This window comes from Callospermophilus lateralis, chromosome 17 (genome assembly GCF_048772815.1).
Source record: "Callospermophilus lateralis isolate mCalLat2 chromosome 17, mCalLat2.hap1, whole genome shotgun sequence".
NCBI classification, from domain to species: Eukaryota; Metazoa; Chordata; class Mammalia; order Rodentia; family Sciuridae; genus Callospermophilus; species Callospermophilus lateralis.
In genome coordinates, this window is record NC_135321.1 from 14,015,062 (window position 1) to 14,037,355 (window position 22,294).

Consider the following 22,294-nt stretch of genomic DNA (forward strand, 5'->3'; position numbering starts at 1 on the left):
CTGATTCAGTCTTAACCTTGTCTCAAAAGGGTTAAAAGAAATTCCATCCATTTCGGAACAAGTAGGTTAACTTCCCCGAAGAACAAATTTTCAGGGTTCTTGTGTGTGGGTTGGTTTCTGCAGTTTGATCATACAGCAAAACTCCTAAGTGGAAAATAAAAATGAATTTGACGTTTTTATTACCTGCGTTCACTTGCCATCTCTGTATTTAAGACAAGTACCTTTGTTGTGATGGCAAAGTGACAAAGGCTTTGGTGAATGGCAAAAAAAAAAAAAAAAAAAAAAAAAAAAAAAAGCCAGGCTTGTCTAACACCTTGGACTCCAAGCCTTTGAATATAGTGTCAAAAAAATTAAAGACAAAAGAAAAAAGATAATTGGAGATCCTGCCCTCCTCTTCCTGGGTTTCCTTTTGATTATTTAAATTAATCTGACCAAGTAAAGCTGATCCAGAGAGAGCTCTGTTCACCCCGCTCACCCCATCCTCACTCTCCAGCACAGTATAGAGCGTGTGATCGGCTGCACCTCGTCCGCGAAGTAGCCTCCGAGAACGTCTGGATTTGGACGTGCACCTGCCCTCCTGGCTTCCGTTACCACAGGGGCGCGGGCCCCTCCGACGCCCCGTAGAGCTCCGCCAGCTTCCGGAAGCGGGGCCCCCAGTCGGTGAGGAAGTCGAAGCTCTGCTCTGAGTCTGAGGTGGCCGACTGCAGGGAGCTCAGAGACCCCGCCACGGAGCCATCACCCTCGAACATGTATGTCTGCAGGGAGTCAAAGGGTGGGGCCCACAGGTCCATGTCGGCCTCGTAGAGTTTGGCCAGCACGTAGCTGTGGACGGTGCTGTTGACGGCGCACGTCTGAGGCACGTAGCGGGAGAGACTCTCGATCTCGGGCAGCATGTCCTGCCGCATCTTGGGGGCGGCTCCCGCCTGCGCCTCCCGCGGGTTCCACATGGCGGCGATGTCAAAGGCCTCGGTGTCCTCCTCGCCGCCGCCCTCGTCGTCGTAGCGGACGATGTTTTCATGGATGTTCTCCTCGTCGTCGATGATGTACGGCTGCTTCCGGTGCCGCCTCATGGACAGGATGAGCAGCACCAGAACTGCCGGGACAGAGGAACAGGACGTTTATGGTAAGAGCCTCCGCGTGTGCTGTCCCTAGAAGTACCCGCCACTAGCCCCAGGCTCAGGAAGAACTCGGAATGGTGAGCTCAGAGACTGCGCTTGGGTACGCTAGTCCTCGGAGAGTTCATGGCTACCTACCTCCTCCTCGCTCTTTCTGCCATTTAGACTGACAACGTGTGGGCAAAAGTTGCCCTGTATTTCTTAAATTGGTTCAGTTAAAAAGTGAGATGTGAAGTCTGCACATCAGCTTGCTGCTTTGATACTGCGTGAGTGTGTGTGTGTGTGTACGTGCACCCACCCAATCTAGTGTGAAATCCCACTTAAAAAGCACAAAGCACTATGTCCTGCCATGAAATAAGCTAAGCATCACTTCATGTATCGACCCATATAACAGTGAATATACATTTATTTTGTAATGTGAAGTATTATGTGGGTGAAATTCTGCTTTCTTATATTAGTATCTTTATAGGATTCTAACTCTAAATATAATCATATATTAATTAATATGCATATAGACACATGAACTGAATATGAACTAAAGTCGTTGTCTTTTTATACCCCCTCCAAAAAAAGTAAGAGCATGAATGACCCGTGTGGTGGATTCCTCAGGAAAGCCTTTCATTAGAGAGATAGTTGTGGCTTTCTGGATCTAGTCATTTTCATGGAAGGGAGGGAATGAGCAGTGACATGTTATATAATTCATCATGTTATCAAAGAAACACCACACTGTTAGATGTGCAGGTTTGGATAAAATTTTATCCCAACAAATGCACCATTTTTTTAAAATTTTATTTTTAAGGGTGTGTTTGCTGGGATTTAGAGGAGAGATAGAGATAATCCCATTGAACTCTTTATCTTTGTGACTGAAAATGTTTTTCCAGGAAGTGTGTTGAGGTTCTAGCTGTAGAACTGCTATTGATTTTTTTTCCCCCCTGGTGTGCTTTGTTACAGCTGGTGAACAGTGACAGTTTGACAGCACTGCAAAATAAGACCCCAGTTTATCCAAGGAAAAAAATAGTGGCATATACTCATATTCAGTAAGAGATTACAGACCATATAACAAAGTTCACAACAATGACTTTTAAAGTATTTGAATGTAGAATGAGCTTTTCATATAAATAGCAGTTAATTGTAAATAACTTTTTTTGTGATTAACTTGGTTGATGAAATGCACACACAGAAAATAATTACATACTTGTATGTATTTTTCCTGTGTATAAAAACATGAGGTATAGACTAGAACTATAGGATTTCAGGGAAAGAAGCTAAGAGAACTTTAAAGAAGTGGGACTTCGAACTGAGCATCCAATTTTGGAATGTAATTTGAATTGAAGGCAGATGGAAAAATGGGAGTCTAAGTGAACATGCTTTGTTTGTGGGATTCAGTAAACAGTTACTAAAACCTAAATCTTTGTTTAGGCTCTATGTTAAGCAATGGGAAATAAGATTGGTTATGATATAGTTCCTGTTCTGATGAATTTGCAGGCTAAGAAGAGTATAAACATTGATGATAATACAAATCAGGCAGTAATAAGGGTTATAGGCTCACAGGTGTTACCACTAGATTTCAGAGACATGGTCAGTGAATTCTGGGGCAACAGGAAGGTGATTCACACAAGTAACCCTGGAGTGTCAGTGGTGATATTTTGGAAAATGCTAGGATGCAAAATGAGAAAAATTTTTGAGTAGCCAGGCATTGTGGCATGCAACTGTAGTCCCAGCTACTCTGAAGGCTGAGGTAGAAGAATTGTTTGAGGTTAGCCTGGGCAACATAGTAAGGCTCTATCTCTTAAAAGAAAAAACAAATAAGAGAAATAAAAGTCTTTGAGTATCTTCTGGAGGAAATTCTGATGGTGATGGAGAATTAAGCAGTGTATGGAACTGGTCCATCTTAATTTATTATTATTATTATTGCCATCTATCTTATTTTTTTAGGTAATCTGATTTAATATTAAGTATCATACTACACCCTGAAAATCATATTTTGGGAAAAATGGTCCTTAGCTGAAAGGCTCCCCCGATTCCCTGACAGAAGAGAATCAGTTTTAGGTCTGTTTATTCTTTTTAGGCAAGCATTTTACCACTGAGCTGCATCCCTGACCCTTAATTTTTTCTCTTTTAAATTTTGAGACAAGGTTTCACTGTTGCACAGGCTGACCTCATACTTGTGATCCTTCTGCCTAACCCTCCAGATTTAGCTGGGATTACAGAGGTGTGCCACCATGCCTAGTGGGATATTTACTCTTTATGTACAACAGTCATAGTGAATAGACTTATGAAATTTTCTAAGAACTAGATACATTTTTCAGACATTAAAAAATCCCTGCAAAATCAAAACTGTCAAAATTAATGTGTTTGTTTAATTGTCCACAAAATGTAGTATTTTATTGACAAATCAACTGCAATTCAAATTTTACATGGTTTTATGAATTATATTTAATGTGAGATGTGTACTCTAGAAATAAGAATGCATAAAACCATGTGGATTTTGTGATACCTTTGCTTAACTTAGCTCCTAAAAACTGTTTAACTGTTTACTTATTCTGTATAGTTCAAAAGACAAGAAATAATGGGTTTGAGAGGGACGAAATAAATTATCCCTTGCACACCACTTCTAACTTGAGAGCTTCTCTGAGCTACTCTCTTTAAATCAGTCTTTCTGTAATGATGGGTTTTTTTGGCAGGTCAGAGTAAACTTAGAGAATGTTTTCCAAAGATAGAAGTAAGGGCATCCACTCTTGAAATTTCTCCTAGGCGCAGGTTTTTTCAACAGCTTCTTACAGGTGGTCCTGTTCTGTACTCAAGGACTCCCGATGCCACCTTATGGACACACAAGGAATTTCAGGCAGGTTTTACTTGCCAGTATACATGGACCAGAAAATAAATCTCTCTGATCCAGGGATCCAAGGACTTAGGAAGGTTATTCATTTATACTACTACTTCCTTCATGTAAGACTGAACTATGTCAACAAAATTAAGCCACATGTTATATTTTAAAATGTCTTGAGAGGGCTGCTTTACGGGCCTGCCTAGAAAATCAGTCAAATAGACATTTTTTTATAGTGGGGAATTTTCTTCTTTGCTCTGACTCCGTCTCTTGGTGTGTAGATAAACAAGAGATGGAGGGTGTGTGTAAATATATGCAAATATCTTTTAATTGAAATACTTAGAGCTTTATTTTCTTCCCTCATAGAAAGCTGGGATTTCTTTTATATTAAATAATATTTTTGTATATTAAGTTTACTTTTCCCCAGGTAAGATATATTTGCTTTGGCATAATTCAATAAGAAGAGGTGGAATATATGTATGGATGTTTTCTTGGCTTCAATAGATGATTTAGGTATTTGTCTTTGAATGTGGAATTCAAAAACAATGACACAGATGGCATTATGTATAAGGGAATTAAGAGGCAGTCTTGCAGTATGACTTGAGAGAAAAAAGTAAGTAACCCCTACCACAATAGTGCTATCCCTCTAGCCTGTCATCTCCTCTTTTTATTTCATCATCAAAGGCAAACTGGCCCTGTTTAGTCACTGATTTTTATATGATGGCCACATTGCCTAGCAGGGACAGTAATGTCACAAAGAGCTTATTCCCCAGAAATCCACGTGGTTTATTTGATCACTTCCTTCAGACCTCTGTTCAAAGTTCTCTTTTTCTGTGAGGGCTTCACTGACCACTCTACTTGAGATGGTATCTAGGCATTATCCCATCTTCCCAGATACATAACTTGTTCCTCTTCTCTGTAACACTTAGCCATCTCCAGAATCTGAAAAAGAGCACTCAGAAGGGCAGTGCTGCTGAGATGAGGTACCCAATGTATGTCCTCCTGCATTTCAGTTTGAGCTCTGCCTCTGACACTTGGCTTAGGGCCAGTCACTTACCTCTATGTGATTTAGCTACTACTAATCTGAAATGATGGAGTTATAAATTATTATTGTATCTTCTTTTAAATTTTAATTTTGGCTCTATGGTATAAAAAATGAACTTGATTTGAAATAAACTCTGAAGACTGGGACATGTCTGTCTTAATTCAAGCACCTAGCATGGTGTTCCAACCTATTGTATATGCTTGATGAATATATATACACTTCAGGAACTGTCTCAATTTTGTACTTTTCCACAAACTTTACTTAACCACCTTTTCAGTAAGCATGGAGTAGAAGAGCAATTCTGAGTAGCTGTGTTGGGATTAACTGACTAGTCTGAGCAAACGTTTGCAGGACCCACCATGATGGAAAAGAAAGGAACCACCTACTCACCTAAGAGGACAAAGATGCAGGCTAGGATGGCAATGAGGGCGCCCCGGCTCAAACTGACTGGGAGCATGTAGGCCTCGGGGCTGCAGGACATGATGTGGCCTTCATCGTCACAGCTGCATACCTGGATGGTAAGTGTACCTGTGCTGCTCAGCACTGGCTGCCCATTGTCTGCTATCAGGATGGGAAGGTGAAAGACGCTTTGTTCCTGCTGCCGGAAGCCAGACCTTCTGGTTAGAATCCGGGCAGTGTTATCTGAAGAAGTAAGGAGTTCCAGGGTTGAATAAGAAAAAGGAAAAATGAGAGAAGAAAATGGAAGAAACAACAGGTGAATTAATTTATGGAATAGAGGAAAGCAAGTGGGCAGGGATGGGGATAGGAAGGAAAGAGGCTAGTTTATGTTCCCTGGAACTGTTCATTTGTAGCTACTGTAGGATGGCCTGGGTCAGTATTTGGATTTAAAAACCCAAGATTTTTGCTTGCCTTTAAGCAAAACCCTGAGGCCTAGGAGAGAAACACTTTTCTGAGAACCTGTCTCACCCTTTGTGACATGAAGTGCCTAGGGCGAACTGTCAACCTTCAGATCTAGCAAAAATGTCCCTAGGAAAGCTTGATAGAAGTGAACAATCACTGGCAACTTGTCCCTGTTTATTCCTACTTAGCAGCTCGCCAGGCCCCAGTGCTACTTTATGCCTCCAGGAAAATGCTGAGGAGCCCATGTGGCTGCAGTGGATTGCTTGTTTTTACCACTCTGGCTGGAATTCATGTCTTTTGCTATTTTCTTTTATGCCTCTGAATTGCAGTTCCTGACTTCCTGAAGAACCTGCTCATTTAGTAGAAGGTTATTTGAAATCCTCTAAACATCTGACACACTCTATTATTTCTCCTGGTGTAGCAGTCTAAGTTTAAACAGTTAACATGAACTGGTAAAATTTGTTCTTGATCAGTAATATTAGTTATTTTCCCTTCATGTTTTTTTTAAAATAATTTGTTGATAATAATAGTTACATCTTTATGGAGGTACAATGTGATATTTCAGTGGTTTATATATTATCTATGATCAACTCAGGATATTTAGGTTATCCATCTATCATTTCAAACATTTATTTCTTCTTTTTGATGAGAACATTCAAAATCCTCTCTCCTGGCTATTTTGAATTATACATATGGTTGTATAATCATCCTCTGTGTAACAGAACACCAGAATTTATCCCTACTGAAATTATTCCTCCTCTAGCCGAATTAGAGATGTTTCTGCAAAGCTGATGAGTACATGGGTTTATTTATATTTACATTTGCCTAATGTTAAGTTTTGAGATTTTTGATTGTTTTATATTCTTAGATTTCCTGGAGTGTCTTTGAATTCTAAAGCAGATATATTTTTGCAAAGCTCAGATCTTTTTAGCAGAGGAACAGTTTGAGAGACGTTGTAAGACATACAAACAGTGCCTCTCTCAAATCTAGTACCATCAACATGGAAGATTCCCTGGATGTGTTTCACATTTCCCATGGTGGGGCTTAGAATTTCACAAAAGCTTCTGAGAGCCTAACCAAAGTAAGCATTATTAGTGATCGTCAATGACTTCCCTTCTTGGACTCAATGAAGGATTATACTTTTTTAACCTCTTGAATTAGGACATATCTAAGTGATTTTCTTAGTATAATTGATGAAATATGAGTAAAATTGATTTGTGTTACTACTTGCAGGCAGAAGCTTGAAGGAACTGATGTGTGGTTCTCCTGCCTTGCTGTGATAACTGAAAGAATGTTATGGGATGGAATCGAAGCACTTTGGGATACTGAGCTTCATATGGTGAACAGTTGTCTTGGATAACTCAGATGTACAATGGGCTTTATTTGAGCAAGAAATAAACTTTGGTTGTGAAAAGCCACTGAGATTTTGGTTTGTCTGTTCCAGTAGCATAAATTAGCCTGTTCTGAATTATACACAATTCCTTAATTGCTTTTTCTTCCTCCTCCTTCCGTTTTTTTTTTTTTTTAAATGGTACACATGCTGGTGCTAGTTACATTCACTTTGTGTATAGTATCTCATTTCATCTTATCAAAAATTTGGTGAGATAGTGATAATTATATCCCTTTACAGTGAGAGAATTAAGGCTTAGACAATTTTATAATTTGTTCAGTCACTAACCTACTTAGTAGCAGACTGGGATTTGAACTCTGGACAGACTGACTTTAGAACATTTACTCTTCTGGGGCTGGGGATATAGCTCAGTTGGTAGAGTGCTTGCCTGGCATGCACCAGGCCCTGGGTTCAATCACACACATACACACACATACACACACACACACACACACACACATATACAATTTACTCTATTGGGTTATATAGTTACTTTATTTAGTTTAACATTGCCTGTCAAAAAATAACTTAGATAGTCATGATCTCTTCCTGCTTTGATACAGGCTGTCTTCTTTTTATTTTCTTCTCAGTGAATAAAGATAATAATTAGTTACCAATATGAGGCTTATAATCATGTGTTCACTTAACATACAACCCATTTACCTGCTTTTCTGTTTTTAGACTTAATAGGTAAGTACGATTAATTGTGCTTTGTAGTTTTATTTATTTTTTTTCAGAAAGCAGGTTTTCCTTGATTATTTTTATTTTTATTTTTTGGTTTAATCCTAACTATGTCATAAGACTAGATTATAAAAAATGACTGACTAGAAAGCCGGCTGTGGTGGCCCTCGCCTATAATCCTAGCGGCTCAAGAGGCTGAGACAGGACCATTACAAGTTCAAAGCCAACCTCCGTAACTATGAGGTGCTAAAGCAACTCAGTCAGATCCTGTCACTAATAAAATAAAAAATTGGGCTGGAGATATGGCTCAGTGGTTGAATGCCCCTGAGTTCAATCCCCAGTACCCTGCAAAATACCGACTAGAACAGCATTCAGAAAAGTAGTATATTATGTCTGCTAACCATGTTTCTTGATCTAAGAGTTATTGAAGAAGAAAAAAAAAATCAGAGCTTCATATTGCTAAGTCCAGTCCTGGAAGGAGTCTGGCATAAAGTAGCCATTTGAAATTGGAATTTTTTTTGTTGAATGTGATAATTTGGGCTTTTATAACCTGCTTGAAAAGAGTATTGTTTCTATAAATATAAATGTGTGTAGTGGGAAGATGGGGCCACAACCTAGGATCTGACTTCTAGTCTCAGTCTTAATACTTGCTCACTCTCTGATCTTAGGTCATTTGCTTACTTTCCCCAGCTATCATATGGAATGATGAGAATCAGAGGGATTAGTAATTTCCTTAAAGCCTTATAGATTCATTGTAAATATCAAAGTAAATTATGGGAAAATTCTTTTGAAACTGTAAAGTGCTTTGTACCCATAATCCTTCTCATAATGTTTCAAGATTAGAGTATAAAAAGGCATTTTTTGTGATAATGTCCTGTTGTGTTCATAAAAGGACATGATGATTCAGGCATGGGAGTTGGGCACTTGACATTAGGTCAACCATATCAGATGTTGGTCAGTTTTTTAATAAGCCTCAATAAATGATACTGATGGGATAAACTGTCATGTGGAGATTAGAAGTGCATGCTTTCTGTTGAAGATGTACTGACTTCTATTTTGGGAAGCCTTCCAAGAGATGAGTCATATCTTTTTTTTGTCGTTTTGTTCCACTGGACTATCTTTGTAAGAAATCGGTTTCATGAATTGGTGCCCAAAGTCATCTTTAATAAATTTGTAGAATTTTGCTGCTATAAATTTCTGTATTGATTTTGGCAAGTATGAGAGACACTTAGCGGGAAATTTGAAAAAACAGCATAAAGTGTTATCTTTCGCACTCTAGGATTTCTTTTGTAACATGAACCCTGAGGAGACTGAAACTGCTTTTGTAGAAGATATTTCCCTATGAAGTAGATAAATGAATAGTTCAAAAAGTTTAACCAAATAAAAATCTCAGGATATTTTAATTGTGATTTTTCAGTTGTTAGGATTCATATTATCCTTCCTCCCAGAATTATCATACTGATTTTATGATAATGTGTGGTTTGAAGAATAGTTTCCAGTTAGAACAAAATAAATTTGAGATTCTCAGGTTTTATAGAAGACTATCATATGGGGTTGAATTAATACTTTAAATCTCAAATAATTGATGGTTGAGACTAAGGCAAAGCATGCCTAATCATGACTTTTTATTACCCCTTGTTTATGTTGTTACAAAGTCATAATATTTTTGAATTGGAATGAAAATACAGTTACTGCAGCCCAAGGAAATCATGACCTCCTCAAGGTCAGATCACTGTTTGGTAGTGAGTTAACAACATAAGGAGTTGATTTGACAGATTTAATATATTTTTGCAATTGCACTGATCTTTCTTTGGAACAAATCATCTCACTAGAGAACAAAAGTCCCCCTTTTTCCCCATCTTTACTCAAAAAAGTGTGTCTTTAATCTCCTTTGCTTTTCTGAATGCTTGTTGGAGAAGGGCCTAGAAGTACAATTCTAGCAGAGATTGCAGTGGGGAGCACTTTCTGCAATAGGACCCCCACCTGGGTATGTATTTTTAAATTATAAATTATAAATTTAGACTTTATAAATTATAAAGTTGTTTTTTTGGTCAAACTGCTTGTTTTCCTCTGTTTGCCCTTTATTACCTTATTTAGCTGTTGCCTTCCCTTTGTTCTGAGAGATCTTCACTGTTTCCCCCCTTTGATCATTGATTAGAACTGTTCCCTCAGGATTTTCCTCTTTATCTAGATCACTGTTTATTATTTTCTCAGGTTACTCCCATGTTTCAGTGCATGTAAACATGGCTACTATCTATAGGAATAAAGGAAGGATTTTGTCTTTGTGTCTTCAACAGGGTTTGGCACAGAACAAGCATCTTTAAACATTTGCCAACTGAATGATGAATAGAAGTTTTAGAGTCAGCAGAGGGCACTCTCTGTTTTTTGTTGTGAAGCTGAACTTAAAAAAAGAAAGAGGACTGTGAAGTAGCATTAATATCCTCCTTCCTGTTAAGGAGTAGGCAGACTTTGACACTGTTTGCATGGTACACTAACTGAAAGTATCCAGCCTAAGCTATCAAATGGGATGATGGGAATCAGAGGGATTAGTAACTTACAAGTTCATTATAAATATCAAAACACGGTATGGGGAAATACTTTTGAAATTGTAAAGTGCTTTGTACACTTAATCCTTTTAGCCATTTATACCCCTTATTACCTTGGTTGTCCCTTACGGTGAAGTTGGGATTGTTAGCAGCCTCTGGAGCCAAGCTGTAGTAGAAATGCTGACCATTGTGTGGGTCATCTTGGTCCACAGCACTTACTGTCTGGATCAGCTGAAGGAGGGATATGAAATCAGGTGAGTTGGAGTCAAAGGAAAAAGCTTCAGGGTCCAGTGAAATCTCAAGCCTTGAAATTCAGTGATAGGTTGTTTTACCTAATGAGAAAGATATCATGATGCTCACCTGAGAAGTTTCCATGCCATCACATAATTCCAAAGTTAATTTTGGTTTAATGTTGGGCCTGAGTATGTTAATAGGCATAGGTAAATGTTACCTAAATACCTTAGACCTCAGTATAGCTTATAGTCCTACACCATGCTCAGTCATTTTTAGACAGTATAAATATAAGACTTTGAGTAAAAGAACTGTTTAGTGCCACAAGTTCCTGTTTATCCCCCTAATTTTCCTCTTTGTATCCTATCTTCTTAACATCACAGGGTGAAAATTCAGGGTTAAATTGTTATCTTTTAGAAACTCTATTTAAGAGTGGTCACTACTACCTAGGAGGGAATTAAGCAGAAACATCATCACTGGTTATATTAAAGTAAGAGAAAGCAGATGTGAATGTTGGGGTTACCTGACAGACATATTTTGTTGGTAGGAGGTAGAGCTAGAAAAGATATCCCCAGAGTGGGACTAGACTAGAGTCAGAAGCTAAGGTTGGTGGTGGGGAGAACAAGAGGTGGGGTGGCTTCCTGTTGAGCTCTTTGGCAAGGTTTTGTCTGTTCCACAATGTTCTTCAAAGGAATAAGTTTCCATGAAGGCTCTGGAGACCATGATGAAAAAGCCACTGCAGAAAGCAGTGTAAAACAGAATTGCAACAATAGCAGGTGGGGTATGGACAGTATAGAAAAGGTGGGCAGTACGAGATATAGACCTTATTGATGGTTGAGACTAAGATAAGATATAGATAACTAAGATAAGATATAGAACACAAACTTTCCCTATTGCATATTTTAAAGGATTGAGCTATTCTTAGGAAAAGAGCAAGACTCTTCTCTTGATCTGGATGGTGTCTCCCTTCTAGATTGAGAGCAGGTGTTTTATAGTTAGAATGATAATGGTTTTGTTTGAAGATGGGTAGACAACTTACACAGGCTATCTGTGAATCAAGCCTCTGTCAAAGCCCTGTTTAGATCATAAAAGGTAGTATAGTCTCCAGATAGTTGTCTTAATATGTAAACTGTTGAAAGCTGGTCTACAGAATTTGGGGACTGTTTTTTAAACTGTACTGGTAGAGTGGAAATGTCTTTGATGGCAAATTTGGTTATTTGAAGCAATGTTTCTATACATTGGGGTGCTGGCTTATAGGCCATCTTACCTGCCCAGCTTTGGCATTCTCACAGACAAAAGCTTCATAGAATCTGGGGAACTCTGGAGCATTGTCATTCACATCTAAGACTTTGATTGTGACAGAAACACTTCCCACCTGGGAGGGATTGTCTAAAGAGAATGCAAGAAAAACTGAAGGTGAGAATTCTATAATGCAGAAAAGTAGCTCTTTGCTGAAAGTAGGTATTTATTGGGTCAGTTTTATTTGCAAAGAAATGGATAAAATACATGGAAATGGGAATATAAGCATAGGATGTGTGTGTTGCCTGTCAAGAGTGTGTGGCCAGACATAAGAAGCTTGGACAGAAGGAAGTGTCTGCTGAAAGTATTTAACATCAGGAGTATGAAGGGAAGGGCGAGACTTGAGGGAACTGAGTGTCACAAAACAGACCTTAAAAAGAAGTTTTGAGTTTTCTGCTTGGTTCATAATTTGTGTTCTGGAATTAAAGATAGGTCAATTCTGTATTCTGGGCTTTAAAACAGCCCATTTCTCATTGGATGCATGCTGTGTGACACTGCTTGGCCTTATGCCTGTGGACTAATCAGTTCTTTGAATTATATTTTTAAAAGGTTTCCAGTTATTTAGTGGAATACAGATAACACTGTACATTTATTTCTGCTTAGGGACTAATGGTATATTTCCAGATTAAACCCACACCAAGTCCATGTCTTTGGCTGGGGCAGAAGCCATAGGCACTTATGGGGAAATGTGTCTTTTAGGTCTGTGTCTTTTGCTTGGCATTGCCACACAAAGACAATTTCACAGCCCCAGTGGTGCGGCTCTTATCTTTTTCTGATTTGTTCAGCACCTAAGGAGACAAAACGAAATTACAAGACAGAAATTTTTCTTAGTAAATAATTTTTACTAAATCCCAGAAGGCATTATTCTTCTGGTTCATTTTCTTACTTTCTTGAGAATATTGATGCTGGAAAAATCAACGTAATTGGAATTTATGTTTTAATTATAATAGTGGTTCTTATTTGTAGAAGGAATAATAAAAATATCAGAAAAAGCATAAGAGGATGAATATAATCCATAATCCTACCACCTGAGATATCCTTTGTGTATATAATTTAATGTGTGTGTCCAAAAAGATAGGGCTACACACATACACAAATATATATATATACTCAGGATGCAGTTAAGTGAAGTGAAAATATTGAATTCAGAATAATTTTAGGAGAAGACTGTCCTGTTATTGAATATACTTTGAAATCATGATAGTTAATGTCTACGTGATATTCTCATTTGACAGTAGGTTGTACTGTAATTTATTTGGCCAATCTCCATTTGTTAGGTAATTCCCACTTTCTCCATAGTTAAAAATAACTCTGCAGTGAACATTTTGTTATATCAGTGTTTGCTGATATTTATAATTTTAAAAAGATGATTACTAACAGTAGAATTCCTGAGAAAAAGAGTATGACTATTTTGAAGAATCTTAATATATTCTGCCAAATTGGCCTTTTGAATAGCTGTGCCTAGTTCTATAGCTAATAAGTTAGGAACTATATTTCCCTGAATCTTTATCATCAGTATATATTATGAAAAAAGTTGAATGTGTTCAGGTCTTTTTTTTTTTTTTTTTTTTTTTTTTTTAGTGGTGTTGGGGATTGAACTCAGGGCCTTGTGTGTGCTAAGTAAGAACTGTCTCACCGAGCTACATTCCCAGCCCCCCTTTTAAGTTTATAACCTATATCTTAATATAGTTTTTATTAATTTGCCATTCCAATTATAATTTTATTATGTTAATCTGCCTTTTTTATGAGATGCCTGATTCTTACAGGCATGGACATGAGTAGGTGTCTATTTAACAAGAATGATATATTATTGATACTTGTTTTCGTTGAGTAATAATATTATTTATATTATGTACATTTGCAAACTTATTAAAGATTGAAAGTCTTTTAGATTTCTCTGTAACCATTCCTTTTACTCATAGCTACTTGGGATAAGAATGCTATCTTACTGCTTTTGCATGTTTTGTTTGCTTTTTTCTCCAGAAAAAAAGCTAAATATATAATAGATACTCAAGGTATTTTAGCAGAATACATTCATTTATTTGCATAAAATGTGATTTCAGTTTCTTTTTTAAAGATTGAATTTTGTTACAAGTTCTAGAAACTTGCACTTTGTGCATACATTTTATCACTACATGGAGACCAGTTTATTATGATACTTACTCATTTCCATGGCAAGGACAGTAATATTATGCCAAGAAAATTCTTCCCGATCTAGCGGTCTTGCAGTCATTAGGGCACCTGTTGTAATGTCAACATAGAAAAATCTTCCAGGATCACTGCTTCTGTCAATGGAGTATCTGCAAAAACATGGATCATGCACATTATTTGCATTTTGATAAAAATACAATAGCATGATAGAACTGAGTATATAACTATGTGAAACGTGGCTGAGATCTGAGTTATGAATACTTAAAAGACATCATTTTATTATATTCAGAAATGAACAAATACCAAAACCCAAAACAAAAGAAACAAAAAATAAAGAACTGCTTCAGTTTTCTGATTAAAAAATAAAATTGCCGGAGGAGGTGAGGCACGCCTGTAATCCTAGCAGCTTGGGAAGCTGAGACAGGAGAATTACACGTTCAAAGCCAGCCTTAGCGACGGCAAGGTTCTAAGCAACTCAGTGAGACCCTGTCTCTAATAAAATTTAAAATAGGGCTGGGGATGTGGCTCTGTGGTTGAGTACCCCTGAGTTCAATCCCTGGTACCAAATAAATAAATAAATAAATAAACACAGTGCCAAGAATTTAGGGCAGTTTTAAACTACTTAAAGATCAATTTATTCTACTTAAGACCTGATACTTCCCCAAGAATTATAATAAAACCCCCTACATATATTTGTTCAAAATCCAAGTGAATTCTCAAATACTAATCTGAAACTGGAAAAAAGGAAAAGGTATAGATTAGTGGTTCTAGTTCTTGTAATTATATCACTTGTTGGGGAGGAAAGCTTTGTACCAGTTTCTTTGTAAACATGCCAAGACTCACCTTCTGATAGATACAGTAATGGTATTTACCAGCTGAAGATTCTTATAGAACGCTTTTATCAGGATGCATGAGGTCTGTCTATGTTATTTATTATAAATAAACCTGAAGTTAACACATTTATAGGATATACCTCGCTGGAAGATGTCATGTAAGCTGTGTAGTTTAGTAGGGTATAATAACTGGTGTTCTATAATAAAATTGACTTTGTTCAGAAAATTAACCTCATCCATTGTTTCAATCTCTCCTGTTCAATCTGGACCAATTTGCATCTTTATGTGGGAAAAAGCAGCTATATACAGGCAGTTGTGCCTGACATTTTCAGACCTTTCCAAGGGAAGTGCTATTGTCTGTATCCTTCAAGTCATTAGTAAACTTGGTACTTGGTAAGCTCTATAATTCCTGTTGAATTTGATTTGGCAGTCTAATTCTTTCGTGTTCTCTCACCTGTATTAGCTCACTTGGTCCTCATGTTGGGAGATTTGTCAAGTATGGAGCAAGGCTCAGGCATCAGTATGTTAAAATCCTCCAGAAGGGATTTTGATAAACAATAATGATTGAGAACCATTATTGAGAACCTTATGTAGTCCTCAGTCTTTACCAAGGACTAGTAATTTTTATTTTATTTTAATGTACTTATCACCTCACATACTTATTATTTCTTTTTGGTAAGAACATTTATTCAACTCTTCCAGCAATTTTGAAATATATAACACCTTATTGTTAACCAGCCACTATGCTTATACAAATGATTACCAGAACTTATTCCTCCTAACTGAAATTTTGGACCCTTTCACCAACATCTTTCTTTTCTCTCTCCTCCACCCCAAACCCCACCCCACCACTGCCCTTCAGTCACCACCATTTTACTCTTTTAAAGATTCTTCATAAAAGTAAGATCATGTAGTATTTGTCTTCCTTTGCCTGACTTATTTCACTTAGCATATGTTCTCAAGATTCATTTATGTTGTTTTCAGTTGACAATTTCCTTCTTTTTTAAGGCTGAATAATATTCCATTCTATATATATTCCACATTTCAAAAGTTTTTCTGTTGATGGACACTTACATTGTTTTCCATATCTTGGCTATTGTGAATGATATTGCAGTGAATGGAAATACAGACCTTTTAATATACTGATTTTGATTCCCTTGGTTTTATATTCAGAAGTGGAATTGCTAGATCTTATGGTAGTTCTGTTTCTAGTATATCAAATAATTTTTATACTCTTTTCCAAAAATGGCATTCTAATTTACATTGCATCAACAGAGTAGGGCTCCCTTTTCTCTACATCTTTGCCATCTATTATCTTTCATGTTTTTGAAAATAACCATTCTAACAGATGACAGCCCATTGTGGCTTTAAGTTGTATTTTCCTAATGATTAGTAATGTTGAGCATATTTTGTATATTTGTAGGATATCTATATGTCTTTTTTTGGTTATTTGTCCTGATATCAAAATATATTAAAAAGCTAATTAAAATAGCATGATAGTGGTATAAAACCAGACACATTACAGTGGAATAGACTAGAGAATCCATAAATAAACCCATATCTCTGTGGTCAATCAATTGATTTTTGATAGAGATATCAAGAATACATATGTGGAAAGTATAGCCTCCTCAGTAAATGGTACTGAGAAAACTATCTTATCTGACTTCTTACACAAGGATCAACTCAAATGAATTATCAATTTAAATATATAATATCAGAAACTGTAAAACCACTAGAAGAAAACTGTACAGCATTGGTCTGGGCAATGTCCCCCCCCCCCCACCCTGGTACTGGAATTTAAAGCAGTGGGGAGTCTACCTCAGTGTTACATTCCCAGCCCCTTTTATTTTATTTTGAAAAAGAGTCTTGCTAAATTGTCCAAGCTGGTGATCCTCTTCCTCTCCTCCCTTAGCCTCTTGAGTTGCTGGGATTATAGGCATGTGCTACTGTGCCCTATTGGGCAATGGTTTTTTGAATATGACTAAAATCACAGAGGCAATAAGATCAAAAATAGACAAATGAGATTATATCAAACTAAAAATTTTTTTTTGTTTATACCTTTATTTTATTTATTTATTTTTATGTGGTGCTGAGGATTGAACATATGCTAGGCAAGTGCTCTACCACTGAGCTATAATCCCAGCCCCTAAAGTGATTCTGCACAGCAAAGGAAACAATCAACAGATATAAGAGAAAACTCATAAACACTGGGAGAGGGACTCTATTCTAAAAAGGTGAGTAATTGTAATAACTGTAATTTATTGAATACCAGGCACTTTACCATGTTCTTAATACATAGCTTCTTTTAAAAGTTTGGCAGTGTCTCTGGGACATTATTTTACCAATCATCAGATAAGGAAACAAAGGCTTAGAGAAATTAAGGCACTTTCATACATTACACAGGTAATTTGCAGAACTAAGATTTGGAACCATATATATAGAGTTATAACTATTGTGTTCTTATAACATGTTTAAATAGTGGCCAGGGGATACATTGTGTTCAAAATTCTCATCAGTGACATGGGAGGAATAGATGAATTCTAGATAGGAAAGAGGGATGGGAGGGGAAGAGAAGGGGCAGGGAATTAGCAAGGATGGTGGAATGTGATGGACATCATAACACAAAGTACATGTATGAATACTTGAATTGGGTGTCAACATATTTTATATACAAACAGATACAAAAATTGTGATATATATGTGTACTAAGAATTGTAATGCAAAAAAAAAAAAGCGTTACCTTAGATTAGGTAGAGGGAAGTGAAAGGAGGGGAAGGCAGGGGAAATGGGGATAAGAAAGATAGTAGAATGAAACTTATTACTTTATGCATATATGTGACTGTATGACCAATATGATTCTACAATATGTATACTCAGAAAAATGAGAAATTATACTCCATCTATGTATGATATATCAAAATATATAAGTGCATTCTACTTTCATGTATAACTAATTAAAACAAATAAAAAATTAAAAATAAAGTTGCTCAGTGACTGTAGTCTGTATCTTAAATTTGTTGAGATAGAGCAAAATTATAGTTTTGTTGGGAATAAGTATCTTTAGTGCATTGTTTTTAAACTGCAAGTTAGTAGATTATAAAGTCAGTATTGTGGGTCATGAGTTACATTGAAGCAAAATGAATTAGAATGTGTGTGTGTGTGTGTGTGTGTGTGTGCGCGCGCGTGCGCGTGTGTGTATACACATGCCAGTCTATCATATGCTGTAAATGTAATCCGATGTAAAACTTTTGTTTCATATATATATATATATAAGTATACAGTCTGTGAATATATATGTATACTCATCTACACCCACATATATATATGGGTTGGTAAAATGGCAAAGTATTTTGTTTCAAACATGCACATATCTTTTACAGAGATTCAGCAAGGCCATTCAGAGAATTAGCAATCAAAGAGATAACCAATGAGAAAGGTCTGAAGTTGGAATTGTTTCAGATTTGATTCCATAAGAGTTAGGACATTTAATAACATAAATTAATGTCTCATTCTATCTGTGATCCTATTTAACGAATATTTACTGTATGCCATGCACTGCTCAGCACATACTACATATGTTATCTACATTTAACTTTAAAGGAACACTATGAGGTAGGTTACTATTATGTTGTTTTACAGGTGAAAAAAACCCTGAGGTTTGAAGACGTTAAGTCATTTGTCCAAGGTCACACTGCTGGGAACTGAACCTAAGTGGTCTGGCTTCAGATTCCTTGAACTAACCGACAGACCATGCTGCACTACTGACACACACATTATATGGATGTTGAGAGCCACAGCCGAAGGGGCCCCAACAAACTTCCAGCTGCCAGCAAACTCCCAGCTGCCAGCTGATGATTGTCTCACAGCAGCCCCAGCAAACTCCTAGGTGCCAACTGATTGGTTCCTCTGCGGTGATGCTCATTGGGTTGTTTCCCCGCCCTTTCAGACTATGGAGCTGCTCATTGGGGGACTTTTTTTGGCTCTGCCCACGCGACCCAGCCAATTGGCCTAAAGAGCAGGAGGAGTGGGGGAGGTTGAGAGGCGTGTGGGAAGCCGGTGGTGGCAGTTGGGCTCTGAAGATTTTTCCTGAAGAGCTGTGTGGTTTGGCGTGTGTTCTAAAAATAAAGTTCATTTCTTTTGACAAGTGGCTCCTGAATTGTGCCCAGCCAGACTGCGGCATATGAGCTTGTCTAAGGAAACAGAAATCGACCTCTCCCAGATAAGCCCTGAAGCTAATAGCCGACTTTTTAATAATTAAAAAAAATGCCTATAAAGTTTATTTAAAATGAACTGGAGACCGGAGCAGGAAGCCGCGACAGCCGCCAGCCAGACCGGAGCAGGAAGGCGCCAGCCGCTCAGCCAGACCGGAGGAGAAAGTCCGGTCCCGCCCAGAGCGCTAGTCTCCAGGAAGCCCATCAACCCTTAAAACCCATCAAAGTGGGTGTGGCTACCAGCACAGTTGCGGCTGATCCAGGTACCCGGTTTCCAACTCCCCCACCCTTAGCTGCGATAACTCAAAATATTTCCCACAAGCTTTTGGGGATTGTAGCTATCAACACAAAACAACAACTGTAGAGGCACCTGGTTTCTACCTCAGAGACTAGAGTAGGGAAGATACAGGTGGAAGCTCATTTCCCTTCACACTGGCTATACCCACCACCCTGAATACAGAGGCTCAAACTAGGAATAGACAACGCCACCTACTGGAAGCAAGGAAAACAGTGTTCTGAGAGCCTTTTTTTTTTTTTTCCTCTCTTTCTCTTTTCTTCTCTCTCTTCCACAACTTCAGCATATGTGAAACCAAGAACTGAGCATGAACAACTGAATTACCAAAGTAATATAATATAGAGGAATTGCATATACCCCACCTCCCCCCCATCTTTTTTTCTGTATTTCTATCTTACTTCCCTTTCCCTTCTCTTATTTCTCTTTTCTTCCTTGTTATTTCTTTTCTTTTCTTTTTTTTTTTAAATTCATATTCTCTCTATACCACTTTCAATCTCCTAACTTTTGCTATCTATACATAGGGTAACTATCTAAATAGGAGGTTGAGTCTATACATTCTTCCATAAATTACCAGTCGAGTGGTTAGAGTTCTCCAAAGGTGCTAAGTTAGTTTAACCTCATTCCCTCACTCCTTTCTCTTTAAATATAACATCCTTCGTCTGAAATTAAGTTTTCTATATGCCACCAGATATGGTATGCCTTTTATGAAACTAAGGAATATATTCTTAAGTAATAATTAAATCCAACATCTATAGTCTTAGAATCTAACTATAAATGTATTAATAATGAAAACTTGTCCTTAGATAATGTACTGTTGATATTGGGATCTGTTAACATTGTCTTTCTCCGAAAAAGAGGGATATTGGAGCTATTCAAGAACAATACAAATATATAAGGGGAAAAACATTAGCTCAACAGTTTCACAAAGCTAGAAAGAATCATGAGCAGTATGAAAAGACAAGGAAAGAAAGGACCACAAACAATACAGGTCAATTCAACATTAGATGAGGTAATATCTGCAGCTGATGGAATGTCAGACAAAGAGTTCAGGATATACATGCTTCAGATGATCTGGAGTCTCAAGGAAGACATTATTCATCAAATTCAGACAATGAAAAATCACTTGGACAATGAATTACATAAACAAATCCAAGAAGCAAAAGATCAACTCTATAGGGAGATAGAGGATATAAAAAACAAACAAACAGAAATCCTGGAAATGCAGGAAACAATAAACCAAATTAAAAACTCAAATGAGAGTATTACCAGCAGAGTAGAACACTTGGAAGATAGAACTTCAGACAACGAAGACAAAGTTTTTCAACTTGAAAAGAACATAGACAGCTCAGCGAGAATGTTAAGAAATCATGAGCAGAACATCCAAGAATTATGGGATAACATCAAGAAACCAAACCTAAAAGTTATTGGGATACAAGAGGGTACAGAGGTCCAAACCAAGGGAATGAGTAATCTATTCAATGAAATAATACTAGAAAACTTCCCAGACTTAAAGAATGAAAAAGAAATCCAAATACTAGAAGCCTACAGGACACCGAATATACAAAATCATAAGAGATCCACACCAAGACATATAATAATGAAGATGCCCAACATACAGAATAAGGAGAGAATCTTAAAAGCCACAAGAGAGAGGAAGCAGATTACATTTAAGGGTAAACCAATCAGGATAACTGCTGATCTTTCAACACAGACTCTGAAAGTAGAAGATCCTGGAACAACATATTTCAAACGCTGAAAGAAAAAGGGTTCCAACCAAGAATCATGTATCCAGCGAAATTAAGCTTCAGGATTGAAGATGAAATAAAAATCTTCCACGATAAGCAAAAGTTAAAAGAATTTGCAGCTAGAAAACCAGCTCTTCAAAACATCCTTGGCAAAACATTACAGGAAGAGGAAATGAAAAATAACAATGAAAACCAACAACGGGAGGTAGTACAATAAAGGAAAAACTAAGCATAGAGGAAAAACTAATCATGTTAAGTATCATACATAACCAAATATGGCTGGAAATACAAACCATATCTCAATAGTAACCCTAAATGTTAATGGCTTAAATGCACCAATCAAAAGACATAGGCTAGTAGAATGGATTAAAAAAAAAGATCCAACAATATGCTGCCTACAGGAGACTCATCTGATAGGAAAAGACATACACAGACTGAAGGTGAAAGGTTGGGAAAAATCATATCACTCATATGGACCCCGGAAGCAAGCAGGGGTGTCCATACTTGTATCAAATAAAATAGACTTCAAGCCAAAGTTAATCAAAAGGGATAAACAAGGACAATACATACTGCTCAAGGGAACCATACACCAACAAGACTTGACGATCATTAATATATATGCCCCAAACAATGGTGCAGCTACGTTCATCAAACAAACTCTTCTCAAGTTCAAGAGTCTAATAGACCACAACACAATAATCATGGGAGATTTTAATACACCTCTCTCACCAATGGACAGATCTTCCAAACAAAAATTGAATAAAGAAACCATAGAGCTCAATAATACAATAAATAACTTAGACTTAATTGATATATACAGAATATACCACCCAACATCAAGCGGATACACTTTCTTCTCAGCAGCACATGGATCCTTCTCAAAAATAGACCATATATTATGTCACAGGGCAAAGCTTAGCAATTACAAAGGAGTTGAGATACTACCATGCATTTTATCTGATCATAATGGAATGAAATTGGAAATCAATAATAAAATGAGAAAGGAAAAACCCTACATCACATGGAGATTAAACAATATGCTACTGAATGAACAAAGGGTAACA

At 37.2% G+C, this 22,294-nt stretch overlaps 1 protein-coding gene across 1 annotated transcript in view; it reads right to left on the bottom strand.

The window, feature by feature from the left end:
- Window positions 1-269: 269 nt before the first annotated feature.
- Window positions 270-22,294, bottom strand: part of Cdh20 (cadherin 20) — a 213,388-nt gene continuing 191,363 nt past the window's right edge. The window contains exons 8-12 of the mRNA XM_076836731.2: window positions 14,159-14,295; window positions 11,964-12,085; window positions 10,579-10,696; window positions 5,378-5,629; window positions 270-1,093 (exon numbers count right to left, since the gene is read on the bottom strand). Of these exons, the coding sequence (XP_076692846.2) occupies window positions 588-1,093; window positions 5,378-5,629; window positions 10,579-10,696; window positions 11,964-12,085; window positions 14,159-14,295 (1,135 nt within the window). The 3' untranslated portion in view covers window positions 270-587. The remainder of the gene's footprint in view (window positions 1,094-5,377; window positions 5,630-10,578; window positions 10,697-11,963; window positions 12,086-14,158; window positions 14,296-22,294) is intronic.